The sequence below is a fragment of the Hydra vulgaris genome, chromosome 03, assembly GCF_038396675.1.
Source record: "Hydra vulgaris chromosome 03, alternate assembly HydraT2T_AEP".
Taxonomy (NCBI): Eukaryota; Metazoa; Cnidaria; class Hydrozoa; order Anthoathecata; family Hydridae; genus Hydra; species Hydra vulgaris.
This window is the reverse complement of record NC_088922.1, coordinates 66,488,442-66,514,000: the sequence shown is the minus strand read 5'-3', so window position 1 is coordinate 66,514,000 and position 25,559 is coordinate 66,488,442. Positions and strand designations below refer to the sequence as shown.

Sequence of the window (25,559 nt, the reverse complement as noted above, 5' to 3'; positions counted from 1 at the left end):
CACTGTGAATACTTTGATATTTTTCAGCTGTTGATGGATTAGCCTCTCTGAGAGCTACCACAGAGTTCAGTAAACCTGACTAGCAGCCGGCCTCAGAACCATAAAACTGAGTTTTAGAGCTGTACATCATTAGGAGATAATATGAGATAATAAGCACTAATAGATAATAACCTGATAATAAAAAGGAGGTAATAAACACTGATAGATAATAACCTGATAGTAAACCGGAGGTAATAAACACTGATAATCCTGATAATGAAAGAAAAATCTAAAAAATTCTGTAAAACCTGATAATAATAGGAGATAATAAACATCATATATATATATATATATATATATATATATATATATATATATATATATATATATATATATATATATATATATCATATATATATATATATATATATATATATATATATATATATATATATATATATATATATATACATATATATATATATATATATATATATATATATATATATATATATATATATATATATATATCATATATATATACAGGGCTTGTGATGAAAAAAATGATGCTCGTAAAATTATAATATGTTGTCATCAAGCGCAATTATGCGCGCTGAGGGTCAAGGCCGCGAAAGCGATCTTGAAATTTGAAAATTGCGGAAGACTGTGTTTATAAAAAGCTTTCTATTTATTACTTGACTTTCATTCGCCAATGTTTGAAGTAGTATCTACAACAAGGCATTTATACTACTTCAACAATGTAGTTTTTTATACTTCCCAACCTCTTGTTTTTTATTTGTGCCAGATCGCTATTTTTTTAAACTAATAATGGTAAAAAAAAAAGGAACCAAACAAAAACGCAAGTGCCTTATACGTTCTTATAATAGTATTGAAGAAAAAATTTGTAGCTAAAATTTTTTGCTTTCGTTGTTTTGACATGCATTTAAAACGCTGTTAACTTATATATTAATGCTATATTTATGATTAACAGTTTTTATATTTCTTGATATTTTTTTAATAATTAATTTTTTTTCGTAAATGAATTAATAACTATTAAATATATTTTTTTATAATTTTATATTTAAACTATTCAAAAATGAATTTAAAAAAATCTCCTTTATGAAAATTTATTATTATTATAAACGATGTGTGGAATATTATTAACAATAAATAAAATAAATCTTATTTGACATTTTTACAAAATTAAAAATATTCAGAAGCTTTAACTTTCTTATAGTTATTTCCTAATTTTTTATTCCCATTTCATTTGCACATTTTTATATTCACATTGTGTTTCCACGTGCACTTGGTTAAAATAGCTAACATTCCATTATTGAAATCAGCTGTAACCACTTCAAACAGTTCATTCATTATGTTAGTGCAAAATGGAACAATGCTGACAAAATAGCAAAACAGAAATGTGTAGAAAGTGAGTGATGTAATGCTTATATTTTATATAAGTACTTTGTATAAAGATATAAGTATAAGGAAGACGGAGTTTTACTGTTAAATCAACAAGTTTTATCATTACCTAAAAAATTTAATTACAAATATTTTATACAAAACCATATAAAAGTGTATATATATATATACATATATACATATATATATACATATATATATATATATATATATATATATATATATATATATAAATACATATACATATATATGTATATGTATATGTATATGTATATATATATATATATATATATATATATATATATATATATATATATATATATATATATATATATATATATATGTATATACAGTGTCTCAAAAAATTATCCGATCAAATATTTTTTTAAATATCTTTCCAAAAAAAAGTGCTGCATTTTCATAACTTTAAATTTTTTTGGTAAACTCAAGATTAATAAAAATAAAACAACATGTTTTTAAATAAAGATTTTATTTATTTTAATGTAAAATATAAACCACAAAATTTTTAGTATTAAAATAAAGGAACTTAGGTTGTTTTTTTATTGTCAAAAAAATATTCGACCAAACATATTATTTGATTCAAAATTAATTATTATATAACAAAACAACTATTTTAATACTTTGTTGGGCCTCCCTTTGCTTGGATTACAGCTTCTAGACGTCTAGACATTGATTAGACTAAAAATTTTGTTTGTACCAGTTGAATCTTTTTGCAGGCTTCTACAATTGCCATTTTGAGGTTATCTTTTTTGGAGAATGACCAATCTCCAATATTTCGATCTAAAATTTCCCACAAATGTTAAATGGGATTAAGGTCCAGTATTGTGCGGACCATTCCAAGACCTTAACATTATTTTCAGCAAACCACTCCTTGGTTTTAGTGGCACTATGCATGGGATCATTATCTTGCTGAAATATAAATCCCAGATCCTAGCCGAAGTTTTCGAGCAGATGACTTCAAATTTTACTTTAATATGTTTCTGTATTGCACCTTATCCAATATAGTATCAGTAAATTGGAGTGTTCCGATACCCTTCCAAACCATTGAACCCCATACCATCACGTCACCGCCACCATTATTGAGAGTTCCTCTCGCACAGCCTATTTTGTAGTCCTCTCCGGCTTATCATCCACACTTGATCGAATCAATTTATCTGACCAAAAATTCACTATATTGGCAGCTGCAATTGCTAGAGCAAGTGGAGAGGACCTCCAAAGTACAACATTATCAAGATCAACAGTCCGCCGCAAACGTATCATGCACTGTTCATCAACTGAAAATCATATTCAACAGAAATTTATGTCAAGTGAGAAACAACATATGGTTGTCCAATTGGATGGTAAGATGATGAGAGACAGCACCAACTATGAAAATCAAAAGTCCAATGTTGATAGAATTGCTATTGATGTGACTGGTCGTAATCTGGAGAAAATACTGGGTATTGTAGAGATATCATCTGGCACTGGACTGGCACAAGCAAAAGCAACCTTCCAGTTACTAACCATATGGAATGTTGCAAATTATATTGTCGGTATGTGTTTTGACACAACAGAGTCAAACACGGGTTCCAAAAATGGTGCGTGCATCTTGCTAGAGAAGTTGATGGAGAAAAATCTTCTCTACTTTGCTTGCCGTCACCATATGCATGAAGTAATTATTGGGGAAATATACTCAGTTTTGCTTGGACCCAGCAGTGGGCCCAACATAGCTCTATTTGAACGATTTCAGAAGTGTTGGCCAAGCATAAATCAAGCCAATTATGCTCCATTAGATGACGCCCATCTTGTTGAACCACAGCTTCAGCAACTTAGATCAGAGGCTGGCTGCTTTCTGCAGCCTTTCTTATCAGATGACTCTTCGTACTTACCAAGAGAAGACTACAAAGAGATGATCAAGCTGTGCCTTTTAATTTTGGGTTTTCCGTTATGCCGGGAGCTTATCACATGGCTAGATGGATGGCTAAAGTCATCTATTGTATGAAGATATACCTCTTAAGAAATGAATTCAAGCTGACTATGAAAGAACAGAACAACTTGTGCGAACTTTGTATCGTTGCTGCTCATATTTATGTACCAGCATGGGTTGCCTGTCCAATTGCAATTGATGCTCCAGCAAATGACCTGATGCTCTTCACAAGAATTAAACAATATTCTGAGATCAACAAGGTCATTTCAAATGCTGCTATGAAGAAGCTTCAAAATCATACTTGGTACCTTGGGTCAGAAATGATTCCACTTTCATTATTTTCTGACAGGGTTTGTGACACAGAAAAAAAGTTGATTGTTGAAGCTATGATTTAAAGCGGAGCTGATTGGAGTGTCAGGGGTATAAAGTGTCCAGCAGCAGAATTAAACAAGTTGGAAAAGAAGCAACTTCATGAGCTTGTTACATCATCATCAACTGCTGCTTTGCAGTCACTTGGTCTCGATGTAACCATTTTATCTGGAACCGATCCAAAGACCTGGGAGGAAATTGCTGAACTTCGTTATATTAAAGCAATTGTTAAATCTGTGAAAGTTATCAATGACACTGCTGAGCGTTCTGTTGCTCTTATGAGCACATCTAATCAATCCATCACAAAAACTGAATCTGAAATGCAAAAACTAATACAAGTTGTTGAGGACAACAGAAAACGCATTCTAGATTGCCACAAAAGCATCTTGATGACATATGCCACTGTTGCTACAGACTAAACTTTTGATCTTGTAAATAGTGCAACATTTGAATGTTATTTGCATTATTTAAGGAATTTTTTGAAAATGAATAATTGTATATCATAGCATTAACTCAAGTTTTTTAAATATTGTTGTTGCGGTGAATGCTTTTAACACAGTAAATTTTTATCATAAATATCAGCCTCATATATATATATGAATATATATATCGCAAAAAAATTTATTCTACAGTGTTTAAATTGTAAATGAAATGTTACAATTGCTGTTTAAAAGAAATTATTTTTTGTTAAATAGAAATTTTATAACCTGTTAACTTTTTATACTATTTTAAAAATACCTGTTGCACATAAAGGTTCTAAAAATTCTTGTAAACCAGGAGGCACTCCTCGTACAATATCCGAAGAATAGCCCTCTTCAGGAAGCAAAAAAGGCAACTGCAACTGAATATCTTCTTCCAACTTCACTTCTCTACCATCATTGTGTGTTAGTTCATCTGATGTACTCTCTGCAATACTCACAATACTGTCAATCACATCTATAAATCAATACTTCTGATTCAATAACCATATACATTATTTATCAATCTATGAATTTGTTATAAACAAATTAATTGAACTAAATTGAACATACTTAACCATGATGTGAATAAAAACTATTGTTTTACAAGTTTTAATAAAATGTTATAAAATAAAAAATGCTTAATATAATGTTAAGTGTTATTATTGTAACCATGAGTCTATAGCACGATCAAAACTTAAAATTAATAAACTATATGTAAAATTTATTGAACAAAAGCTTTTTCAATTACGCCTGTTCAAGGTATGCATACATACATGAATGTATGTTTGTATATATGTATGTAAGTATGTATGTATATATGTATGTTTGTACGTATGCATGTATCATGAATGTAAAAATAATTTCCTTTTTCATAACCCACAATATGACTTTTTTTATAGCTCATTATATGTATTATGTTTCTAAATTATCAACAATGTTTTTTTTGCTTTGATAAATTAAAATAAAATCATGCTATAAATTATAAAGAAAGAACCTTGTGGCAAAAGTGGTTCATAATCTTCAGGAAGATAGTTCTCCAGCAACACTCGAATTTGCAAGGAATTTAATTTAAAACACGTTGAAGTTAAATCAGCTAGATCTTCAATAGTATCTTTGCGTGCTTCCAATAAATGAGCAGTCTAACATTAACAAAACAACAATAAAAATCAACATTACCTTTAAGTGTTTCTTTGTGTACCTCCAATAAATGTGCAGGCTAATATTAAATGTGCAGGCTAACAAAAATATGATGATACAAATAATGTAATGAGTTTAACATTGATTGTGTGATATCATCGTCTGACAAAAAATGTGTAGTCAATAAATGTTTAATAATAACAAATGTGCAACAATGAATTTTATAGGTGCATTACTAAATATTCTAGAAATATATAAGTTGAAAATTTAAAGTTGTAAATTTATTAATTTTTTCATTGCTGATATTAAAAAAGCAAACAATAACAATTAAAACTTCTTTTGATAAACCTAAAATCAGGAATGTGCTGGCTCTAAAAGGTCCAAGTAGAATTTTATAAAAGGGGCCAACTTAATATTTTAGAATTTTTACTTTTATTTTAAAAAGTAATTTGTAAATATATAAAAGTCAATAAAAGTTGACCTTATTGAATGAAATTATTTCCAACTACAGGAATAATGACGCATTTGGGGTTTTGTTTCATATAAAAAACTTTCTCACAATTTTATTGTAACCCTATATACTTTTTGCAATTGATTTAAAAATAACAATAACTGTATTAGGAATAAAAATGAATAACATTGTATTTATTAGAAATAAAAGATAATTAGTTTTTTAAACTTGTTTATTTTCATATAAACTGTTTAAGAAATAAATAAATAAAAAAGATAATTTAAAATAAATGAAAGATAATAAAACAAGTTATTTATAAATATTTTGTAGTAAGTAATAGACTGATGAATAACTTTATTATGATTTTATTATTTAGACTGATAAGTTAATGGTTTCGCCTCCTGTACTTATGTATCTGTGTCTGTGTATTACATGTAAATTTCCAATAGTTAATTCTTGTTGTTACTTTTCTAGTTATTAACACTACTATCAGCCGTTCATCATGCCTTGTATTAAATAAAAAATGCTTAACGCAATAGTCTAATATGAATTTAACATCATATCATCATTCTCTTGATTTGTTTATTTTTTTAAACCATTAACTTTTTTCAATTACTGCAATAATATTAATTACCGCAAAACGAGTTAAATGTTATTTAACTTCTTTTTTATTATTACTATAAAGGAATGCTTATCTTCTTTTACTTTTTTTTAATATAAAATAATTAAAATTAATATTTCTTTTCTCGACATTTGCATAAAAGAATTTAAATATGTAAAGTTTTTGAATTTTTAAATGATTATTTCTTAAATTTCTAATTGCGGCTTTGCAACTATGAACGATTTTTTATTTAAAAAAATTAGCGAGTAGCAAATAAAAAAATAACGTTAATTTACTTTATTTATTAAAAGTTTATTATTTTATTAACAATTTTGTTGTGATAGCAAAGATTATTTTTCCAAACATCATTTACTTAAATTATATTGCAGTATATATTGTTTATTAAAAAATAATTGCTGCAATTTAACTTGCGTTATAAAAAAGTTTAACTTATGTTTCGTGCATTTTTTGATGTAGCCGTTTTATTTAAAATTTAATTTTGAGTAAAAAAAAAAAATGTTTAGGAAGGAAAATCGAAAAAACTAGTGCGATAAAAATGAGCTAACCTTTTTTAAGAATAAATAAAATCTAAATATTGAACAATATTTAGTAATATTTCTAAATAAATTTAACAGCTAGGTTAAACCCAAGCATTAACTTTAATTTTAATAAACTTAAATATATTTTTTTAATCAAAATTAAATTATACATTTTTTTGTCAGAATAAAATTATATATATATATATATATATATATATATATATATATATATATATATATATATATATATATATATATATATATATATATATATATATATACTTTAAGCTTGAAGCAAAGATCATGATAATATTATCATTAATATTGAAGTAATTAATATTGTCATTCAAATTTTTGTCAACAAATATTTTTACATAATGGTCATTCAAAAGTTAATGTGATTTTTTTTATAATTAATTACTTCTTCTATATTACTGCTTATAGAATAATTTAAAGTTAAAAAATGATAAAAAGTTGCTTAACCAAAATCGCTAATTGCTTACGTAAATTGCTCTATGTGTAACGCTTTAAAATAAGGCCTGCATTATCATAGCTATGACAATGAAACTGAATATTATTTAAAAAGCCAATAATAAGGAATGAACTTGAAAAACTTTAGTAGAAAAAAGTTTTTATAACTAAGTATATTAAAACTCTTACTTGTACAATTCGGGCTAAATGGCAATCAGCAGCCAACTCTAGACCTTGTCTTTCTGCCCATGCTTCAACATAACTTAAACGAACACGTAAACAATTTCCCCATAGTCTGGTACACAATCGAAGATCTGGCTCTAGTATAATACGATTGAAAACCCACATGTTTATATAGTGGAAGAGTTGAGAAAAAAGTTGAATTGTTAGTGCAGCATTCACACGGCATCGACGAAGCAGCGACATAGCTGATGATAAGATGTAAAGAATGTCTGCCATTATTGGAACACCATGATGCTTTATACGCAAAGCTAGATAAAATATAATAAAACATATTTAAAGGTTCAGAGCAGACAGTTTAAAAAAATGTTGTTTTAAGAGCCATCTTAAACTATATATATATATATATATATATATATATATATATATATATATATATATATATATATATATATGTATATATATATATATATATATATATATATATATATATATATATATATATATATATATATATATATATATATTTATGGCGTAAATTACTATTTATATGGCGTTGTCACATTAGAAAAGTTTTGAGAAAGTATTTATTAATCATTAATAATTAAAATAAATTATATCTTTATTTAAAATTAAAAAAAATAAAGATCAGAAAATCAATATTTATACTTCAATTAATTTATTTAAAGTTAAATCAAAAATAAAAATTTTATAATTCTTATTAAAAAAAATTTTCTATTAATTTTATTTAAAGACTTTTATTAATGATCAATGAATACTTTTTCAAAACTTTTTAAATGTGACAACACGCCGGTTTTTCCACTGAAGTCTTTAAATATATATATTAGGATAGGTTGATTTTAGCTATTTTTATTTTCAAATAGAATAATGTTATAGTTACTATAGTTACTGTAAATAAAATAAAAAAGAAAAGTAGTTTCACCAAATCTCAAGTATTCTGCGTTAAAAATGGATTTTACATTTTACTTATGGATTTACATTTGTCATCTCAATTTAGAACTAATTTCGTTCAGTAGCAAGATTTTTTTAATTTTGGTCTTTGAAAATATTTTTATTAAGATAAGTAACCTCATAATAAAAATAAGTGCAAATGCTCTATAAAGCCAATACATTTTGCTAAATTAACTAATTAAAGCTAAGTTTGTTTTAAGGTTATGTTGTATGTTTATGTTTTGATTAAATCTCTGACGCAGTGTGAGCTCAATAATCAATTAGTGACTCTAACAACTATAAAACCTATGCTCACCTTAATCTTTAGTATTTTGTTAGATGTGATGTTTTTTCCTAATGCATATTCCCATCAATGTTTTAAGTACTGCTTACAAATAGTAACTACACCAGGTCAAGTCAGGTTCAAAAACTCATTGTAGATGTAGTTGGACCTGCTCTATCTGTCAAGATTGAGCCTCTGCTCAAAAGAGCTATCATTTCTAAATGAGCTAAACTCATTCTCACTCATTAAAATTCATTCTCACTCACACTCACTATTATCTCTAAATGAACTAAAACTCTTTCTTACTTGACTGGTCATTCAACAAAATCTCATTTTTTTTATTGTATATGTCCCTACATGCTCTAAAAACTTTTAACCCATTAGTTTTTCCCTCACACTTTAACCTTTTCTCCCAATTCATGTCAACTATTTCCTTGCTCTTTAACTGTTTTCTTTTTTTTCTCTAGTAACTCACAACTTGTGGTTGCTTGCAGCCTTGTTGGGAGTGAATCAGAATAAAAAAATAAAGTAAAATAAAATATTTTTTAACGTTAAAAGTTATATTTGTTAAATTAATTCTATTTTAGTAAATTGTAAAAGTATTAACTATTTTTACAATTTCTTAAAATAAAATAAAACTTTTAATGACAATAGACGAATAGTATTTTTATCTAGTATTTTTGATAACTATGTAAAAATTCTGCTCATAAATAACTAATTTTTATTTGCAATTTCTGAAGTAGATCAAAATAAATTATATTTAAAAACTTTTTAAAAGAAGTTATCCATCTCACTAAATATTACAATCTAATACATTGTGTATATATAACTGGTTCCAAAAATCCATAAGTAGGAAAGTTAAAGATCTTCTTGTACTTGTTAAATATATTACAAACACGGCAAAGAAAACACTAAAAAATCTTGATGCTAACTTGGACAAGCTCTTCAATACTTTTCTGTGTATCTGTACATTTAAGTGTCTGTCCTTGTAGTGACAGAAAAGTTTTTTGTAATAAAGAAAATTGCATTAAAGAACATATCGTATGTCTTTGCCCTCAAAATACTAATGCACCTTCTTAAAGACAGAGTCTACCTTTGTAACCAGAGGAAAAAAAATTGCTCATCGACTTTTGTCCATTTATAGAAAAGCTGTAAAGAATAAAAGATTTGATAAAGATTGATAAAGATTGACAACAAATCTCATATAGTAGTTGATAAAGCAGAATCCCTTATACCAAAAAAAATTTATTTGAAGAAATAAGCGGCTCATCTCATAGAGATGAACTTTTTATAATTTTAATATTTGTTGTAAATGAAATAGAGAACATTTTTTTTTCAAAACATTTTTAGGAATGGCAATCAAACACGCTTGGCCAGGAAGGCGTGCTATTTCAAATCTTTATATCATCAAAACAAAATATCATTTGTGTGGTATTATTTACGCAAATAATATTTCGTTTTGACGATATAAACACGGTTTTTAACACGATATAACCACGATTTTTAATAAATGCGCTGAAAAAAATGTTTTTAATTACCTTAGAATAAATAACTTCAACATGTTTATTTATACTAACGTTTTTATATTAGCAAAACGCTTTTAAATAAAGTAGCTAATGATTTTAATTAAAGTATGATTGAATGTTGTATAAATTTTTGTTTATATTATTTAGTTTTAAGATCTTTTTATAAGTAAAATTTATAAAAAAATTTTTTAACTTTTTAAACGACAACATTAAACAATGACGATCTCTTAAATAAACTTTATATAAGAATCATTAAAGTTAATTCACTCAAAAAGTAGAAAGATTATTTCAATACAAATAACAAAAAATAAAAAGTATTTTTATTTTTTGTTATTTGAAAAATAACAAAAAATAAAAATACTTTTCTGCAAGTTGTTTGAATTAAATAACTTTGATCTTTACTTATGTTTTTTTATATTAAAACGCTTTGAAATAAAGTAATTAATCACTGGTAATGATTTTTTATAAAAATGAACAAATTTAATGAATTTTATATGTTTCTTTTATATTTATATAGGTATGTATTTTTTATTATAAATGTCTTTAAATAAAAAACATATCATACCAACTTTTTAAATAAACAATTCTTTTTTCTTTTGTTTATGTCAAAGAATTGTGAAGAATCTATTTTTTAACTTTTAAATGTGCGCATTTTTTAAACAATCGTTAGATGTAAGTTGTTACTTTATTTAAAAAGGGTTTTGCATAATATTATATTATAAAATTAGTAAAGATAAACGATTAAAAGTTATTTATTCCAAACATAATTTTAATCGTTATAGTTTATCATTTATTTTAGTTTTGACTCTATTTTTTATTTTATTTTTATTTAAAGTTACTTTTATTTTATTTATTGTTAATTTTTTTTACTAAGATTTACTTGCTTCTTTTACAATGAGTTTCTTCATAGTTAAGTTAAAAAATAATTTTTTCAGCGTTTTTTTTAAATGTATACAAATTTTCAAAACATATTAACAGTCGTGGTCATGATTTTAAAATCAAATAGTATTTGCGTGGTCATATAATGAGGTGAAATCGCATGTCTTCCTAGCCAAGCCTGACCAACAAATAGTTCTTCTAGCAATCATTGTGACTTTTTATCAGGGATGCGGAGTCCCAAAAAGGACTCCGGATTTGAAAGTCACAAAAAAAATCCTAGTTTATGGTATCCTGGAGCTCTAAAGATATAAATAAGTTTATGGACTACTAATAGGAAAAAAATTAAGACTTTTAGGTTAGAGGAACAATTGTTTTTTGAACACGGAGTCCTTAGGTATAATGGCGGCAGGGACTCCGAGACTCCAGACTCCAGAGCTTCTGGACACTACAGACTTGGAAAAAGTATAGATATAAAGACGGAGTCCTTTTGGGACTCTGCATCCCTACTTTTTATAACAATTTTGTAACTCAGGGTTACAGTTACAAAATAGTTATAAAAAGACACAATGATTGCTAATTTAAATTGCAACTTTAATTCTACAAGATAATAATTAAATTTTTCTTCCGTGTTTTTTTTTATCAATTCAATAAGTTTTATTCCTCTTTTTTTTCTTTTAATTAAAATGAGCAAAAAGAATTTTATCATTTTATAAAACTTTTTTTTATTCTCTAAAAAAATTTGTTTTTAAGTTTGAAATAAGTTGTATATAATACTCATTTGCTTAATTTTAACTTTTTTAACTTTTTTAATTTTTTTAACTTGATAAAAAAAAAGAAAAAAATTTAATTTAATTTGATTGACAAAATAAAACTAAAATGGCATTTCACTTTTTAAAAATTAACTTTTCAATAAAATTCTACTTAAGTATATAATACTATTGTATATTTCAAACGCTGGTAAGAGTACTAGCACATGTTAAACTTGTTATGACTTCTTTAAATGTTTTTATGTTCTAAATTACGACAAATCTATTATATCATTAGGGTAAATCCATATGAAATCATCCAGACACCATTGCGTCTCAGAATTTGTTCATTTTTACCTCACTTGCAGTCCATATTAAAAAAAATTATAACTGTGAAAATTTTAGTTAAAAATAAACATGGGCTCCAGAGATATCGTCAGTTGAAATAATACTGACTCATCATTTTAGTGATTATCTGAAGTGGCTACAAAGCAACTTTGACATATAGTATCTTCATAATGGCTTGGGGAAATTTCTTAAAATTTGGTACCCCAATAGATTTTTATTTGAGGAATCCAAAAATAGCACCCTCAAGACTTGATTGTCTCAGGAAATGCCTCATTTATCCGATTTTGTTCAAAATTATTGGCTTGTAAATTAATGATTTTTGGAGGTGAAATGAAGAATGTGGCCCAAAATCCCGAGTAAAAAGTTTAATTGTATATCATTATTTCATCTTAGGTCTACTGAAAAAAATTAGATTCATCAATTGTCTCTCTAATACTTGATCAAAATTTGCATTTAAAAATGGTATCTTTTTAGAAAAATTTATATTTTCTGAGGAAAGCAATTGAAATGTTTTTTAAAACATTTACTTAAATAAAACACCAAATAGTGTTATTTAGTGACTATTTTAGAACATTTATATTCATATGCCAAAGGAGGGCCAGGGGGGACTCTGACTAACTCTGAAAATCTCCTTGGATTTTTTTTTTTTTTTTTTTTTTTTACATAAAATGAATTATAATAAAAAATCATTAAAATAAAAATTAATAATATATATTTTTTTAGTTTAAGTTTAAGAAACAATTTATTTTCATTATTTCAAATTAGTGAATGCTTACATCCTATTATATCAAAAACAGGCATAAGTTTTGTTTTGTTCTTTTTAAAGGTTTACTTTACTTGTTTGTATTTTCTTAAAGAATGTGAGTTTTATTGTTTTTATATTTTTTTTGGTAGGTAATAGTATAAATAATAAACATATTCAATATGAAGAAATGTGATATTGGAAAAAGTCCTAACATTCATTGCCACAAAACTGGATTTTCTAGAAAACAAGGTTTTGTTGAATTCAAAGTTATTTGTTTCAGAATTTCTTGACATAATGCTCTTTTAACAGTCCCACCAATACCATCACAGGGGGATTTACCATGACTGTTAGCAAAAAATACCTATTCAGCACTTAAATCAAATTCTTTACTGTGATGACAAAGATTGATAAAGTTTTTAAAATTTTTAAATTGTGCTTCACAACCATCGGAAAAGTATTTCATACTTGATACATTAGGTAGATTTTCTTTGATATATCTACTTATATCTTTCTTAGTCTTGTAAATAAATCCTGTGTCATGATCAACATCTTCAGGTAACAAAAAGATTTATGTTTGAGAACTTTTTTCTCTATAAAATAAAGTACAATTGTAAAGAGTGAACATTGACTTTATCTCTAGTGATAACTTTGAACCTTATCCTGAACAACATATTGATAATTTTCAGCAAAATCTCCTAAAATTAAGCATTCGTGTTGGTTAAGATTTTCTTTACAGTTTTTCAAGTATCTACTTTGTGTTTTTGTAATATATGAATGAGTGGTAAGGTTGTCAATGCTGTTAAATAATAATAAATCATTAAGTTCATCTAGTGGCAAAGACTGTAATAATAGTGTTGTACGATCGGTACTCTACCATTGCTTGAATGCTATATTTTCTTAGAGCTCATGTACTCTTGTCCATAAACTCTTGCACTAAAAAAGTAATTTTAATGCTTCAATACCAGGGCATTGGTTACATCAATGCAACATACATTCTGCATTTTCAAGAGAACAAACAATGCCATGAAATCTTTATAACTTTTATTCCACCTAATGGCATCAATAAGAAGTTTTGTATTTTGGTGATGTATACATACACATACATTGTGAGTACCTGACACATTAATTGTAATGCACCATTTAGGTTTAAGCATACAAAACTTTGACAAACTGACTTTGATGTTAGGGTAGTCTTTTTTAAACGCAACATATAATTCATTAAGATTGAGTAGCAATAATCTTTTTTGAACATGTTGGTTTTTCTTAACACTTAACACAAAATCTTTTTTTCCCGGCATCATTCTTGAAAATTCATCACTTTGATAAAACTTAATCTGGTGAAAGTGGGTTTCGAGTTTTTTTTTCGGGCAATGATAGAATTCCATGCTCATTTTTAACTTTTCTTGCAATTCGAACACGATACTCAGACACTTCAAAGTAGCTTGATATCTTTGTATGTATCCATGATTTTGGTGCGAGTGTTAGCACTTTATGGCAATAAGACTCGGTCTCTGAAATTTTTGTTTTTTGTTTCATACATTAAAATATCTAGATCATGGTCATTGTTTATGTTGTTGTTTGAAATTGGGCTTTTTATTTCTGTTGTTAAAGAAGTTTCTTTAATATTATAAGTTAATGAGAAAATTTTTGCAACTCTGTCAATAGTGTTCTCAAACTTTTGTATTGATGCAGGCAATTTGCTGTGTTTTGAAAGACTTTTTAGTTTGACTGGTGAAATTTTAAGCAGTTCTATAATAGTATCTAACTTAATTTTTTTCTCACTTTTTGATTCCCATTCTTCTTGTGAATTTAAATCTTCATCCATTTCTACTGCTTTTTAGTAACATTTACTGCAGAATTTCCAACCTGGGGTTACATTAACATTATTTTCTCGCAAAAGCTTTTTCAAGTCTAGGGAAATCTTTATATTACCTAAGAAACAAATTTAGTTTTAAGTTTTTTAAATTACTAAAAATAAAAAAATTGTTATAAATAATAAATTCTATTTCTTTTAATTTTCATATCAATTCTGTTGTAATTAATTTTAGATTACCTTTAATAGCAATTTTTTTACTTTCCTTGGGTGTTCGAAAAGGATTGCAGTACTTTATAATTTTTCTCTCAAAATATTATCCATAGAACTGCTTATGATAACAACATATAATTCTTATTGAACAATATTTTTCCCTTAAGTTTGCCCACCCTATGAATGTTAAGACATTTTCCAATACCACATTTCTCCATATTGAATATGTTTATTATTTATACTATTACCTTCCAAAAAAATATAAAAACAATAAAACTCACATTCTTTAAGAAAATACAAACAAGTAAAGTAAACCTTTAAAAAGAACAAAACAAAACTTATGCCTGTTTTTGATATAATAGGATGTAAGCATTCACTAATTTGAAATAATGAAAATAAATTGTTTCTTAAACTTAAACTAAAAAAATATATATTATTAATTTTTATTTTAATGATTTTTTATTATAATTCATTTTATGTAAAAAAAAAAAAAAAAAAAAAAAAATCCAAGGAGATTTTCAGAGTTAGTCAGAGTCCCCCCTGGCCCTCCTTTGGCATATGAATATAAATGTTCTAAAATAGTCACTAAATAACACTATTTGGTGTTTTATTTAAGTAAATGTTTTAAAAAACATTTCAATTGCTTTCCTCAGAAAATATAAATTTTTCTAAAAAGATACCATTTTTAAATGCAAATTTTGATCAAGTATTAGAGAGACAATTGATGAATCTAATTTTTTTCAGTAGACCTAAGATGAAATAATGATATACAATTAAACTTTTTACTCGGGATTTTGGGCCACATTCTTCATTTCACCTCCAAAAATCATTAATTTACAAGCCAATAATTTTGAACAAAATCGGATAAACGAGGCATTTCCTGAGACAATCAAGTCTTGAGGGTGCTATTTTTGGATTCCTCAAATAAAAATCTATTGGGGTACCAAATTTTAAGAAATTTCCCCAAGCCATTATGAAGATACTATATGTCAAAGTTGCTTTGTAGCCACTTCAGATAATCACTAAAATGATGAGTCAGTATTATTTTAACTGACAATATCTCTGGAGCCCATGTGCATTTTCAACTAAAATTTTCACAGTTATAATTTTTTTTAACATGGACTGCAAGTGAGGTAAAAATGAACAAATTAGACGTAAGGGTGTCATAGTCAATGGATGATTTCATATGGAATGATCCATTATGAGATTTAGTTTATCAAGATTTTAAATAATAGCATAATGATACATTTAATTTTGTAATTATTTTTTTTTATACATTTTTTGAAGGTCTCTATCATATATCCTTTAACACTTCATATCTTTAGAGTTACTAATTAAATTTTTGATAGACTGTCTTATTTTGCAAGTTTTTTTAAAGAGGAAATTTAAATAGTATGCATTGGCACTTTTTCTAAAATAACCATCTCTTCTTTTAAATTTGGAGACTGGAGTAACTAACTCAATAAGAGGTCTATTGAATATTTTATACCTAAATGTAAATAAACTCTTGTATAAGTATATAAATTTATGATGAAACATGCACATGAGGCTTTATTTAAACCTGCAAAACATCTTTACAAATAAAAATTATTTAAAGAAACATGATTTTATAAAAATATAACTTTTTAATTTAGAAGTCTAGGGGAAAAAATTTCTACCTGGAGTAATCCATTGCTCACCCACAGTTCCTCCATATGGACCATCATTTATTCTAAATGTTCTATGGTTATCGTCGCTTGTCCAATTTAGTAGTTCTGTTGACTCTGCACGTTCAAGAACTTCATCATTTAAAATTGCATCTAATTCTTCAGGGTGAATATCAACTGTATCTGATGGGTCAAGAAAAGCAGGTAAAGCAAGACTGAGCTGTTCTTCCATTGCATTGACAAGTAAACTAAATAAAACAAAAAAGTTGTGAGTTAAAATTTAATAACAAAAAAAAAAAAAAAAATCATAGGGTTGCTTTTTTTTTTAATATAAATAAAAATTATAGATTGTGGGGTAATTTTAAATTTAACTCACGCAAAAGCCTCTTGAATAGATTGAGCAAGTATAGCTTGAGCTGTTTGTGTTAGAGGTCCCAAGTCAATATCTTGACGATAAAAATGCAACAACTCTGATGCATTAGCCATCCAAAAAGCTAATCCTCCAGCTAAACAGTCGTTTTCCTAAAACAATATCTATAATTGTAACTTCAACAAATTTTATCAATAAAACAAATTAAAAAATTATTATTATTATTATAAAATAAATATAATCCTAAATATAATATAAGCCTAATAAATACATTCATGCTTTTAAGTATACATAAAAATACCTGAATAGTTTGCTGAAGACTGATAGCTATTTGCTTTGTAATGTTTCCAACCAATCGAGCTTGTTCTGATGAGTTAATACCAGGATGAAAGCTTTGTGTAAGCACATAGCGAGCAGCAAGATAAAGTGTGTAAGTTGGAGCCAATTTAAAACTGAGAGCAGCTCCATTAACTTCACTGATCACAGCAGCAAAGAAAGCATCTTTACCATTATCAATAAATGAAAGCGAAGCAGGTAGTAAATTATCGACATTGTTTAAACTATTTAAAATGTCTGGAGCAGATTGACGATATTTTCGATAACTATCTCTCAAATTACTTGTTTGAGAATGATAACTTGTATCTTGTAAATTGTCAACACTCTAAAATTTTCAATAACTTCATAAAATACTTAAAAATAAAATATAGTTACAATAATGTCATCATTTTAAGAGAACAATTACTTTTCTTAAAAGGACAACTGAAATTTATAAAAACTACCAGTCAGTTGCATAACAGGGTGACAAGACAATTGTTATTTATAATCTAGTATTTACAACAAAAATAAAATTACAATAAAACAATATTTTTAGCTTGCAAGAGGCTTTTTTGTCATTATTTGAACAAAATATCGTTAGCCCTATACTCTTTTTAATTTACATTAACAATCTTCCAGATATTTTCACATCTAAGGCGGTATTGTTCGCTGATAATATTACCATTTATTCTTGTATTGATAAGAAGCCAACACTCTCTGATTGCTTGGAGGGGCATTTGAGCTTGAAAAAGATCTCACTTCTGCTACAGCATGGGGCACACAGTGGCTGGTGAACTTTAATTTACATAAACCCAATTTTTTTTAACCAATCATTACCGCAATAATTTAGATTGTCCTATATTTATGAACAGTGATATACTCAGCAAGTCATCTACCCTTTATCTTCTAGGATTAACTCTTACTTTCAATCTTACTTGGAAGGCATATCAAATCCATCGCAAAAGCATCTGCTAAGGTTGCATCTCTTTACCGTGTGCCCCATTTTCTGATTCCGGATTCTATTCTCCATCTCTAAACCTCAAATCCATTCTAGTATGGAATACTGTTGTCATATCTGGGGCGGATCTTCTAATGATGCTGTTTCTCTTTTAGACAAGGTGCAAAAATGCATTGTAAACATAGTTGGACCTGCTTTTGCAGCCAACCTACAACCATTATCACATCGTTGTGATGCTTCTCTTTCTCTTTCCTACAAATACTATAATAGTCACTGCTCTAAAGAACTAGCGCCTCTTGTGCCATCTACTAAAATTCATTCTGCAATTAGTCACCATTCAATTAAGTTTTATCTTTTTTCTGTGACTATTTTTAAGTGCTCTAAAAACTCTTATTCCTCTAGTTTTTTTCCTCGAACATCAGTTCATTGGAATTTGCTTCCTTTATCTTGCTTTTCTGATTCGTGTAACTTGCAATCTTTTAAGTTGTCTGTCAATTGTTATCTTGCTCTATAAACTTCATCTTTTCTCTTCTAGTAATTTCTAACTCTAATAGTGGTTGCTTGCAACCTTGTTGGAAGAAAGATGTTAAAAAAAAAAATCAATTTAAATAAAAAATTAAAATGGTATCAGACTACCAATAATTGTAGCAGAAACTCAAGTTAGATATAAGCAAGTTAGATATTAGCAATGCTTTAGTCACATAAAGGTGACTAAAGCCTAAGGTGACACTGCTGCATTTCATTACTTTTTTTTTATTTTCTTGTTTTGAAGAATAAATTTCTTGTTTAATTCTTTTGTTTGTTTATAATTGCTTTGAACTCATAACTTAATAACATAACACTGTTAACTTAATTAATAGTTAAGTTTTAGTATTTCTTGAATTTAGTTTGAAATAAATTCATTTATAATGGCATCATTAAAAAAACTATTAAAACTATTAAATTATTATATTATAATGTAGTAAATTCTTCAATTGTTTCTTAAAAACTATTAATATTTAAAATTCTTAATAAATATTAATATTGTCCTCTCTTTTCTGTAAGAGAGCATGATGCTAAACTAATTAAGACTTTTATTGTAATTTTCCTACAGAAAAAAGAGGATAATAGCAACCCTTGTTATTCCACAACTGTTGTTAGAGTCTGTTCATATTCCTTGTTTTTGAAACTAAATGCTTCCAACTGGTCAGTCATGTCTTTATGACCATTATACATACGTCCTTGATTCTATCAATTAGCAATGATAACTTAAAAACTTTCATATGCCAACTGTTTAAAGATTTATCATTTTGTCTTAAAAAGCACATTTAACACAAAAATCTTTAATTACTATTTTATCAGTCAAAATTAAGATTTAAAGCTAGAAGACTGGTTTAGCCTCTAGAATTTCTTTGATCTGATTTTTTCACAAAAATTTTATTAGTTCAGAAAAGAATTGTGAAAAGTATATGGAAAAACATAAAAAAAGCTTTCTAGAAACATCTGATGAAGTATGCTTTAAAAGACTCAAACAATTATGTTGGTAAAATACAAATAAAATTGTAATTCAAATTGAAATGCAAATAAATTTGTAAAAAAAAAAAAGGAAATTGTAAAGAAGATCGAGATTACTAGAATATGGTACATATCGAGAAAAAAATTTTTTAGTGAGGTAATGAGGATTTTAGAAAGAATTATTGCCCACAAAATAAGCAATGTATTTATAAAACCAGTGACTTGATTAATTGCTATTAAGCATCAGCGTTACCACACCAGCGGTAAAAAAATTTCAACGATTTTCAAGCATCAAATCTTTGATTTTTTGGATGTGCCCTTCGCCAGTAGATGTTGATGGTCGTCCAGATCGCAACTTGTCTTCAACATATTCTCGGCCTTCTATGAACTTATTGTACCACTTATAAACGTTTTTTTGTGCCATAGTTTGATCACCAAAGGCCTTCCGCAACATTTTCAATGTGTTTGCACAAGAGTATTCATTTGTATAAATTTGTACGCAAGTTCTTTGTTCAACAAAATCACCCACTGTAGAAATTGAAAAACTTACTCTTGGTTGTTTACAAAAACACACGTAACTCAGAGATAATTAAACCTTTTGACAAATAGACGCTTGGCAAATGTTATAGACAGTCCAACCAACCTAGGAAAAAAAAATTACCTACCTTCATAATGCCCAGGAGTATTAAATGACAATTTCACCTTACTTTTTGATCACAGTAGTATATCTACTATAGCATATTTATGTAACAAACTGCTACCATATTTTTATTACATTAATTAAATATGAATTTTCAGAAAAAGAAAAAAAAACAAAGAATAGTGAAAGAAAAGATTGCTGCCCCATGCCAAACCCTCAGGCAATGTAGCAGCACTCCAATGCGAGTCAGGCTATTTTTCAGTCGATGTATGTACTGAAGCCCCCGGTAGCAGGCTATTTCAGTATAAGATATTTACATACACCTGTGTGTTTACTACCATGCTGTTACCAATCAAACAATAATTCCACAAACACAAAATTTTGAGTAAAGATATAAACAGAGTTTTACCTATAATACAACCATTTGTTCTTTTAACTGTGATTTAAAAAAACCAAAACTCTTTCTGTTAGGAAAGTGATTTTTACTGATGAGAACATTTCTATGTAGAACTGATACAGAGCAAAACAGAAGTTGAATAAAAAATAAGGATTTGAGAGGAGTTATAGACATAATCAAAGCAATTTTTAAAATTCTGTGGAGTGACTAAACATTTAATTTCTTTATGCTTAAGATTAAAAGCAATGAATAATTTTTCAATTAAACATTATATGCTAAAAAACAGAAATGTTAAGAAAATGGCTGGCGTACTCTTATCCTTTAGATTAATACAAGTTTCAAAAACAACTGCAAAACAACTATTGATGAGCATGTCAAAAAGATAAAACAAGTGAAAAAAATTATTGGTTCTGCAAAAAAAAAAAAAAAAAGGAAAATAATTTGTTCATTTAGCAGGAATTTGGAAGTTTAAAGTAAAAACTTAAAAATCTTCTAAAAACATAATAAAAATTTCTATGGCTCGATAAGACTTTTTTTTGGTTTCATGAATGAAATATACAAAATGAGGTAAGAATATTAGAATTATTATTATTTTAAGATCGCATTTATTAATATTAGTATTATAGTGAAATATCTTACCTTTGCAGAATACATTTGTTTTTTCGTTTTGTTTGTTTCCACTTCACCACTCACACCAAAGGTTGTTTCAAGAGTGTGGTCATCGTCAACAATGCTCCCCTTTTCATTAAGAATGAGCTCCATCATTTCAGGTGATATTGAAGAATGAGTACTACAATAAAAATCAAAGTAACAAACATAATAAATATATACCTAAAAATAAGAATAAAAATCAAAGAAAAAATTAATTTAAAGAAAATTTTTTCTCATAAAATGCAGTGACAATTTAATTATTTTTTTTTTAATTAAAAATGTTTTTTGAAATACTATCTTTTTTATTTAAGTTTTTCCTTAAAATTAAGTTCATATACATTATTTAATAGAATGAATGAGAATTAAATAATCAATATTAAATTTCATCAAATCAGATTTTTATTTTATGAATGAATACCAAATTCTCTCTCAAGCCTAACTTATAATTTAATTCATCACTTAAAATTTTCTGATAATATAACTAAACACTAAACTATAATTTTATCACATGAAAGTAATAAATATCAGGTTCACCAAGTCATTCTGTTAAATACATAGCAGATAAAATACATAGGGTATTAAGAAAAAATAAAACTTGAAAATTTTTTAAGAATAGTAACAGACAATGCAATAAACATGAAAAAGCGATGGAGATTAATAGAAGAAACCTATCCTTATATAAAAGCAGGGCTGTACCGAGCCAATTTTGTGCTTCGGGCAAGAAAAGATAATTGCCCTCTTCAAAAAAATTAAACGAAAAAAATGATTTATTGATCACAAAATTTATCACATCAAGTTATAAGTAAAATTTGTCATTAAGGTTGCACAAACTTTAGTTTAATGTCACTTTTCTGGCTTTTCTTGAGGCAAATTTACTAATGACATCATCAAAATCAATGTTGTTTGCCACTTCATTTTCAATTGAAATTATAGCCAAACTAGACAAATATTCTTGGCCCATTGTTGACCTCATATAGTTTTTTATGAGCTTAAGTTTACTGAAACTTCTCTCACATGTAGCAACTGTGACTGGTATGGTGAGGAAGATGCAAATAGCAATTTCCGTGTTGGGATAAGCATCGGTCAAAGAATATTTATGAATGAGCTGCAAAATGTCGATCGGGCTAGATTTTCAAAGTTGTCCATCTTTGCGGCAGCTTGATATTTAAAGTTTGCTATTTCTGACTGGAAATCGGAAGAATCTAACTTTGCCTTGTAAATTTGAGATAAATTTGCAGCTTTTTTCTTGAGTTCATCCACTGAACTTTTAGAAAGTGAATGCCCACTGAAGAAGTCAAAATCAAAGGATACAGCAGACAGCCTTAAACTGTCACTCAATTTGTGCAATAATGCTGTCAAACACAAGGTTGCACTAAGATCCAAATTCTGTTTCTGCTGTGAGAAGGTGAGAATCATCTTCAGTTTCATAAAGTGCTTCACTTTGTGCTTCCTCTTGATTAGAAAGCCACCACCAATTCTGCTCTGGTTAGCATTTTCTGTGGCACCTTTGATAATGTTTTCCACCCCAACATCTCGAAGATTCTGAGTGGAAGCCTTCAATCCTTTCATTTTTTTTGCGGCAATGTCAATTGAAATGGTTTTTGACTGAAGCAGTTTGTTTTCCCAGTCAATTAGAGAAAGAATTTGACACCAGAAATCCAACAAACACAAAAAACTGAAATCAATTTGAATGAGAAGTTCTTTTGCACTGCTAACTGTGACAGCATTTGTCATGGGATTGTGGATAATGGATTCCAAAACTTGAAGAACATCTTTGATTTGTCAAATTCCAAATGATGATCTGAACTTAAGTCAATTATAGGATCTGTTGAATTGTCATTAACTTCAATACAAATATCCTCTGAAATAATTTGTTTTTCCACTGAGTTTGTTACCAACCACTTTTTGAAACAGTTTTGTCACTTTCTTGTTTGTTTCTTGTCACTTTCTTGGCGTTGTTTTCTTCTCTTCTTAAATTAAGCACCAGATAATTTTTTGGTTCAATTCATAATAGAATCATAATGTTCAAAAGTTGTGTTTGTGTTTTCACATCAATAAGATTTGCGAGATTCTTCTAAAATATTTAGTGATTCTTTTGGCAAGACTAGTTGTTGTTTTGCTTACATATTGATTACATGCTTCAAGTTTTAAATTTTGTAATAAAAACATTAGTTTTCCTGCTTTTTTCATCTGATAATTAGTTTTTTCTGAATTTTTATTTCTTTAATTCAGCAAAAATTCTTGCTGCTATTTTGGTAATTCTTCTCTTTCACTAATTCAATGCAGAAGTCAATAGCTGTCCATAAAATTTTTTTGAAAAAACTCCTTTACATTAATTTATTTCAGTCAACTCACTTAACCAAGAAATTTTGGAATATTTTAATCAGGATTCTTTGGTAGATAAATTTTAAATTTAAAAAAATTAAAAATAAAAATGTTGTTTGCCAATTTTAAATTTAACAAAACTGGATTGAAAAAAAAAATTAACTGCACAGTGGTCAAAAACTGCACAGTGGTTAGAAATGCTTCAAAACAAACAACTGCACAGTGGTCAGAAATGCTCTAAAGTTCAACTGAATTTTAAATTAGTCTGTTATTAAAACATATATAAAGTACTTGACTTTCATTTTTTAACAATTTTTAAAACTCTACAAAAGCATGCACAGCCTTTTTCCTCTAAGCCTTTTTTTCTCCAAGCTATCAGTTTACATTTTTGCATTTAATCTTTAACCCCTGACATACCCCTTTGGATATTAAATTGATTTGATCCTTGACACTGGCTATCCTAAAATGTGTTACAAATGGGTGTAAAAATATGTGTTGTATTTATTTTCATTAAAAAAATGTTACTACAGGTTTGAAAAGCAAATAGAAAATTTTTTAATTTAAATAATTTCTTGCTTAAAATTTTTTGATTTTTGCATATTATAGCTGCTAGAGAAAGAAAAAATAATTAACTTGCTATTTCAAGCATTTCTAACCATTGTAAATTGGTTAAGAACTTTTATAATAAAATCTGCATTTCTCTTTTACTCTCTATTCACAATTTAATAAAATTATTTAAAAAAAACTAAAACAAAACTAATTAAGTTTTTTTTGGAAAAGTTGTAATCATTAAAAAAAAAGTTAAAAATAAGCAAGCAAGAAGTCTATAAAAATCTTTTATAAAAAATCCAAAAAACCTTCCAAAACAAAAAATCCCCTAAAAAAATGCTTTTTTTTAAGGAGGGAAGGGGGGGGGGAGGGGTGAAAAAATTTGATAATAAATTAACACATTTTTTTGCATTTCTAAGCCTCTATTCAGAAAACATCTTAAAACTCTTCTCTCACCTCTCATCGTCTTTTAACTCCTTACGGTACAACTTACTATAAACATACAATATACAAATTTATTTCCGACAAAGTACCCCTAGTTGTGCTAATGATCATAAAAACAATGCATTGCAAAATTTCAGCCAGATAAATTTTTTAATATTATAATCTAAAACAACTTATATTTTTTTTAATTCTGATTAACTCCCAACAAGGCTGCAAGCAACCACTATTAAGTTGGGAGTTACTAGAAAAAAAGAATAGAGTTATAGAGCAAGGAAACCGTTGACAGAAGACTTAAAAAGTTAAAAGTTCTATATCTATGCGGTAGTGGTGTAGTGGTAGAACGCTTGCTTCATAAGCGAGAGGTTCCGAGTTCGATTCCTACCACGTCCCTGGTAGTACCGCGCTCAACTTGTTTCTCTGCGCAGCGGCCTTTTCGTCAAGCTTCGTGTTTTGGAGTTATAGAGTTGGGAGAGGGTTATACCCACAAGTAGCCTCCTCATCTGTAGTGGCCTTCTTGGCCTTGGGAGGTGGATTACAAAAAAAAAATCAGGAAAACATAAAGATTGAAGATGCAACTTCACAACGATGGGAAAAAGGCTCAAACTTAGCAGATAGAGCGGGTCCAAATACATTTTTCAATGCGATTATGGATCTTGTCTAGAAGAGAAAGAACATGATTAGAAGAACCAGCCCAAATATAACAACAGTATTCCATACAGGAACGAATAA

At 27.5% G+C, this 25,559-nt stretch overlaps 1 protein-coding gene across 1 annotated transcript in view; it reads right to left on the bottom strand.

Annotated features, from left to right (window-relative positions):
- Positions 1-25,559, bottom strand: part of LOC100201659 (afadin) — a 68,754-nt gene that overhangs the window by 26,332 nt on the left and 16,863 nt on the right. The window contains exons 5-11 of the mRNA XM_065794029.1: positions 21,501-21,651; positions 17,359-17,718; positions 17,064-17,209; positions 16,700-16,935; positions 7,547-7,848; positions 5,153-5,297; positions 4,436-4,633 (exon numbers count right to left, since the gene is read on the bottom strand). Coding sequence (XP_065650101.1) covers positions 4,436-4,633; positions 5,153-5,297; positions 7,547-7,848; positions 16,700-16,935; positions 17,064-17,209; positions 17,359-17,718; positions 21,501-21,651 — 1,538 coding nt within the window. The remainder of the gene's footprint in view (positions 1-4,435; positions 4,634-5,152; positions 5,298-7,546; positions 7,849-16,699; positions 16,936-17,063; positions 17,210-17,358; positions 17,719-21,500; positions 21,652-25,559) is intronic.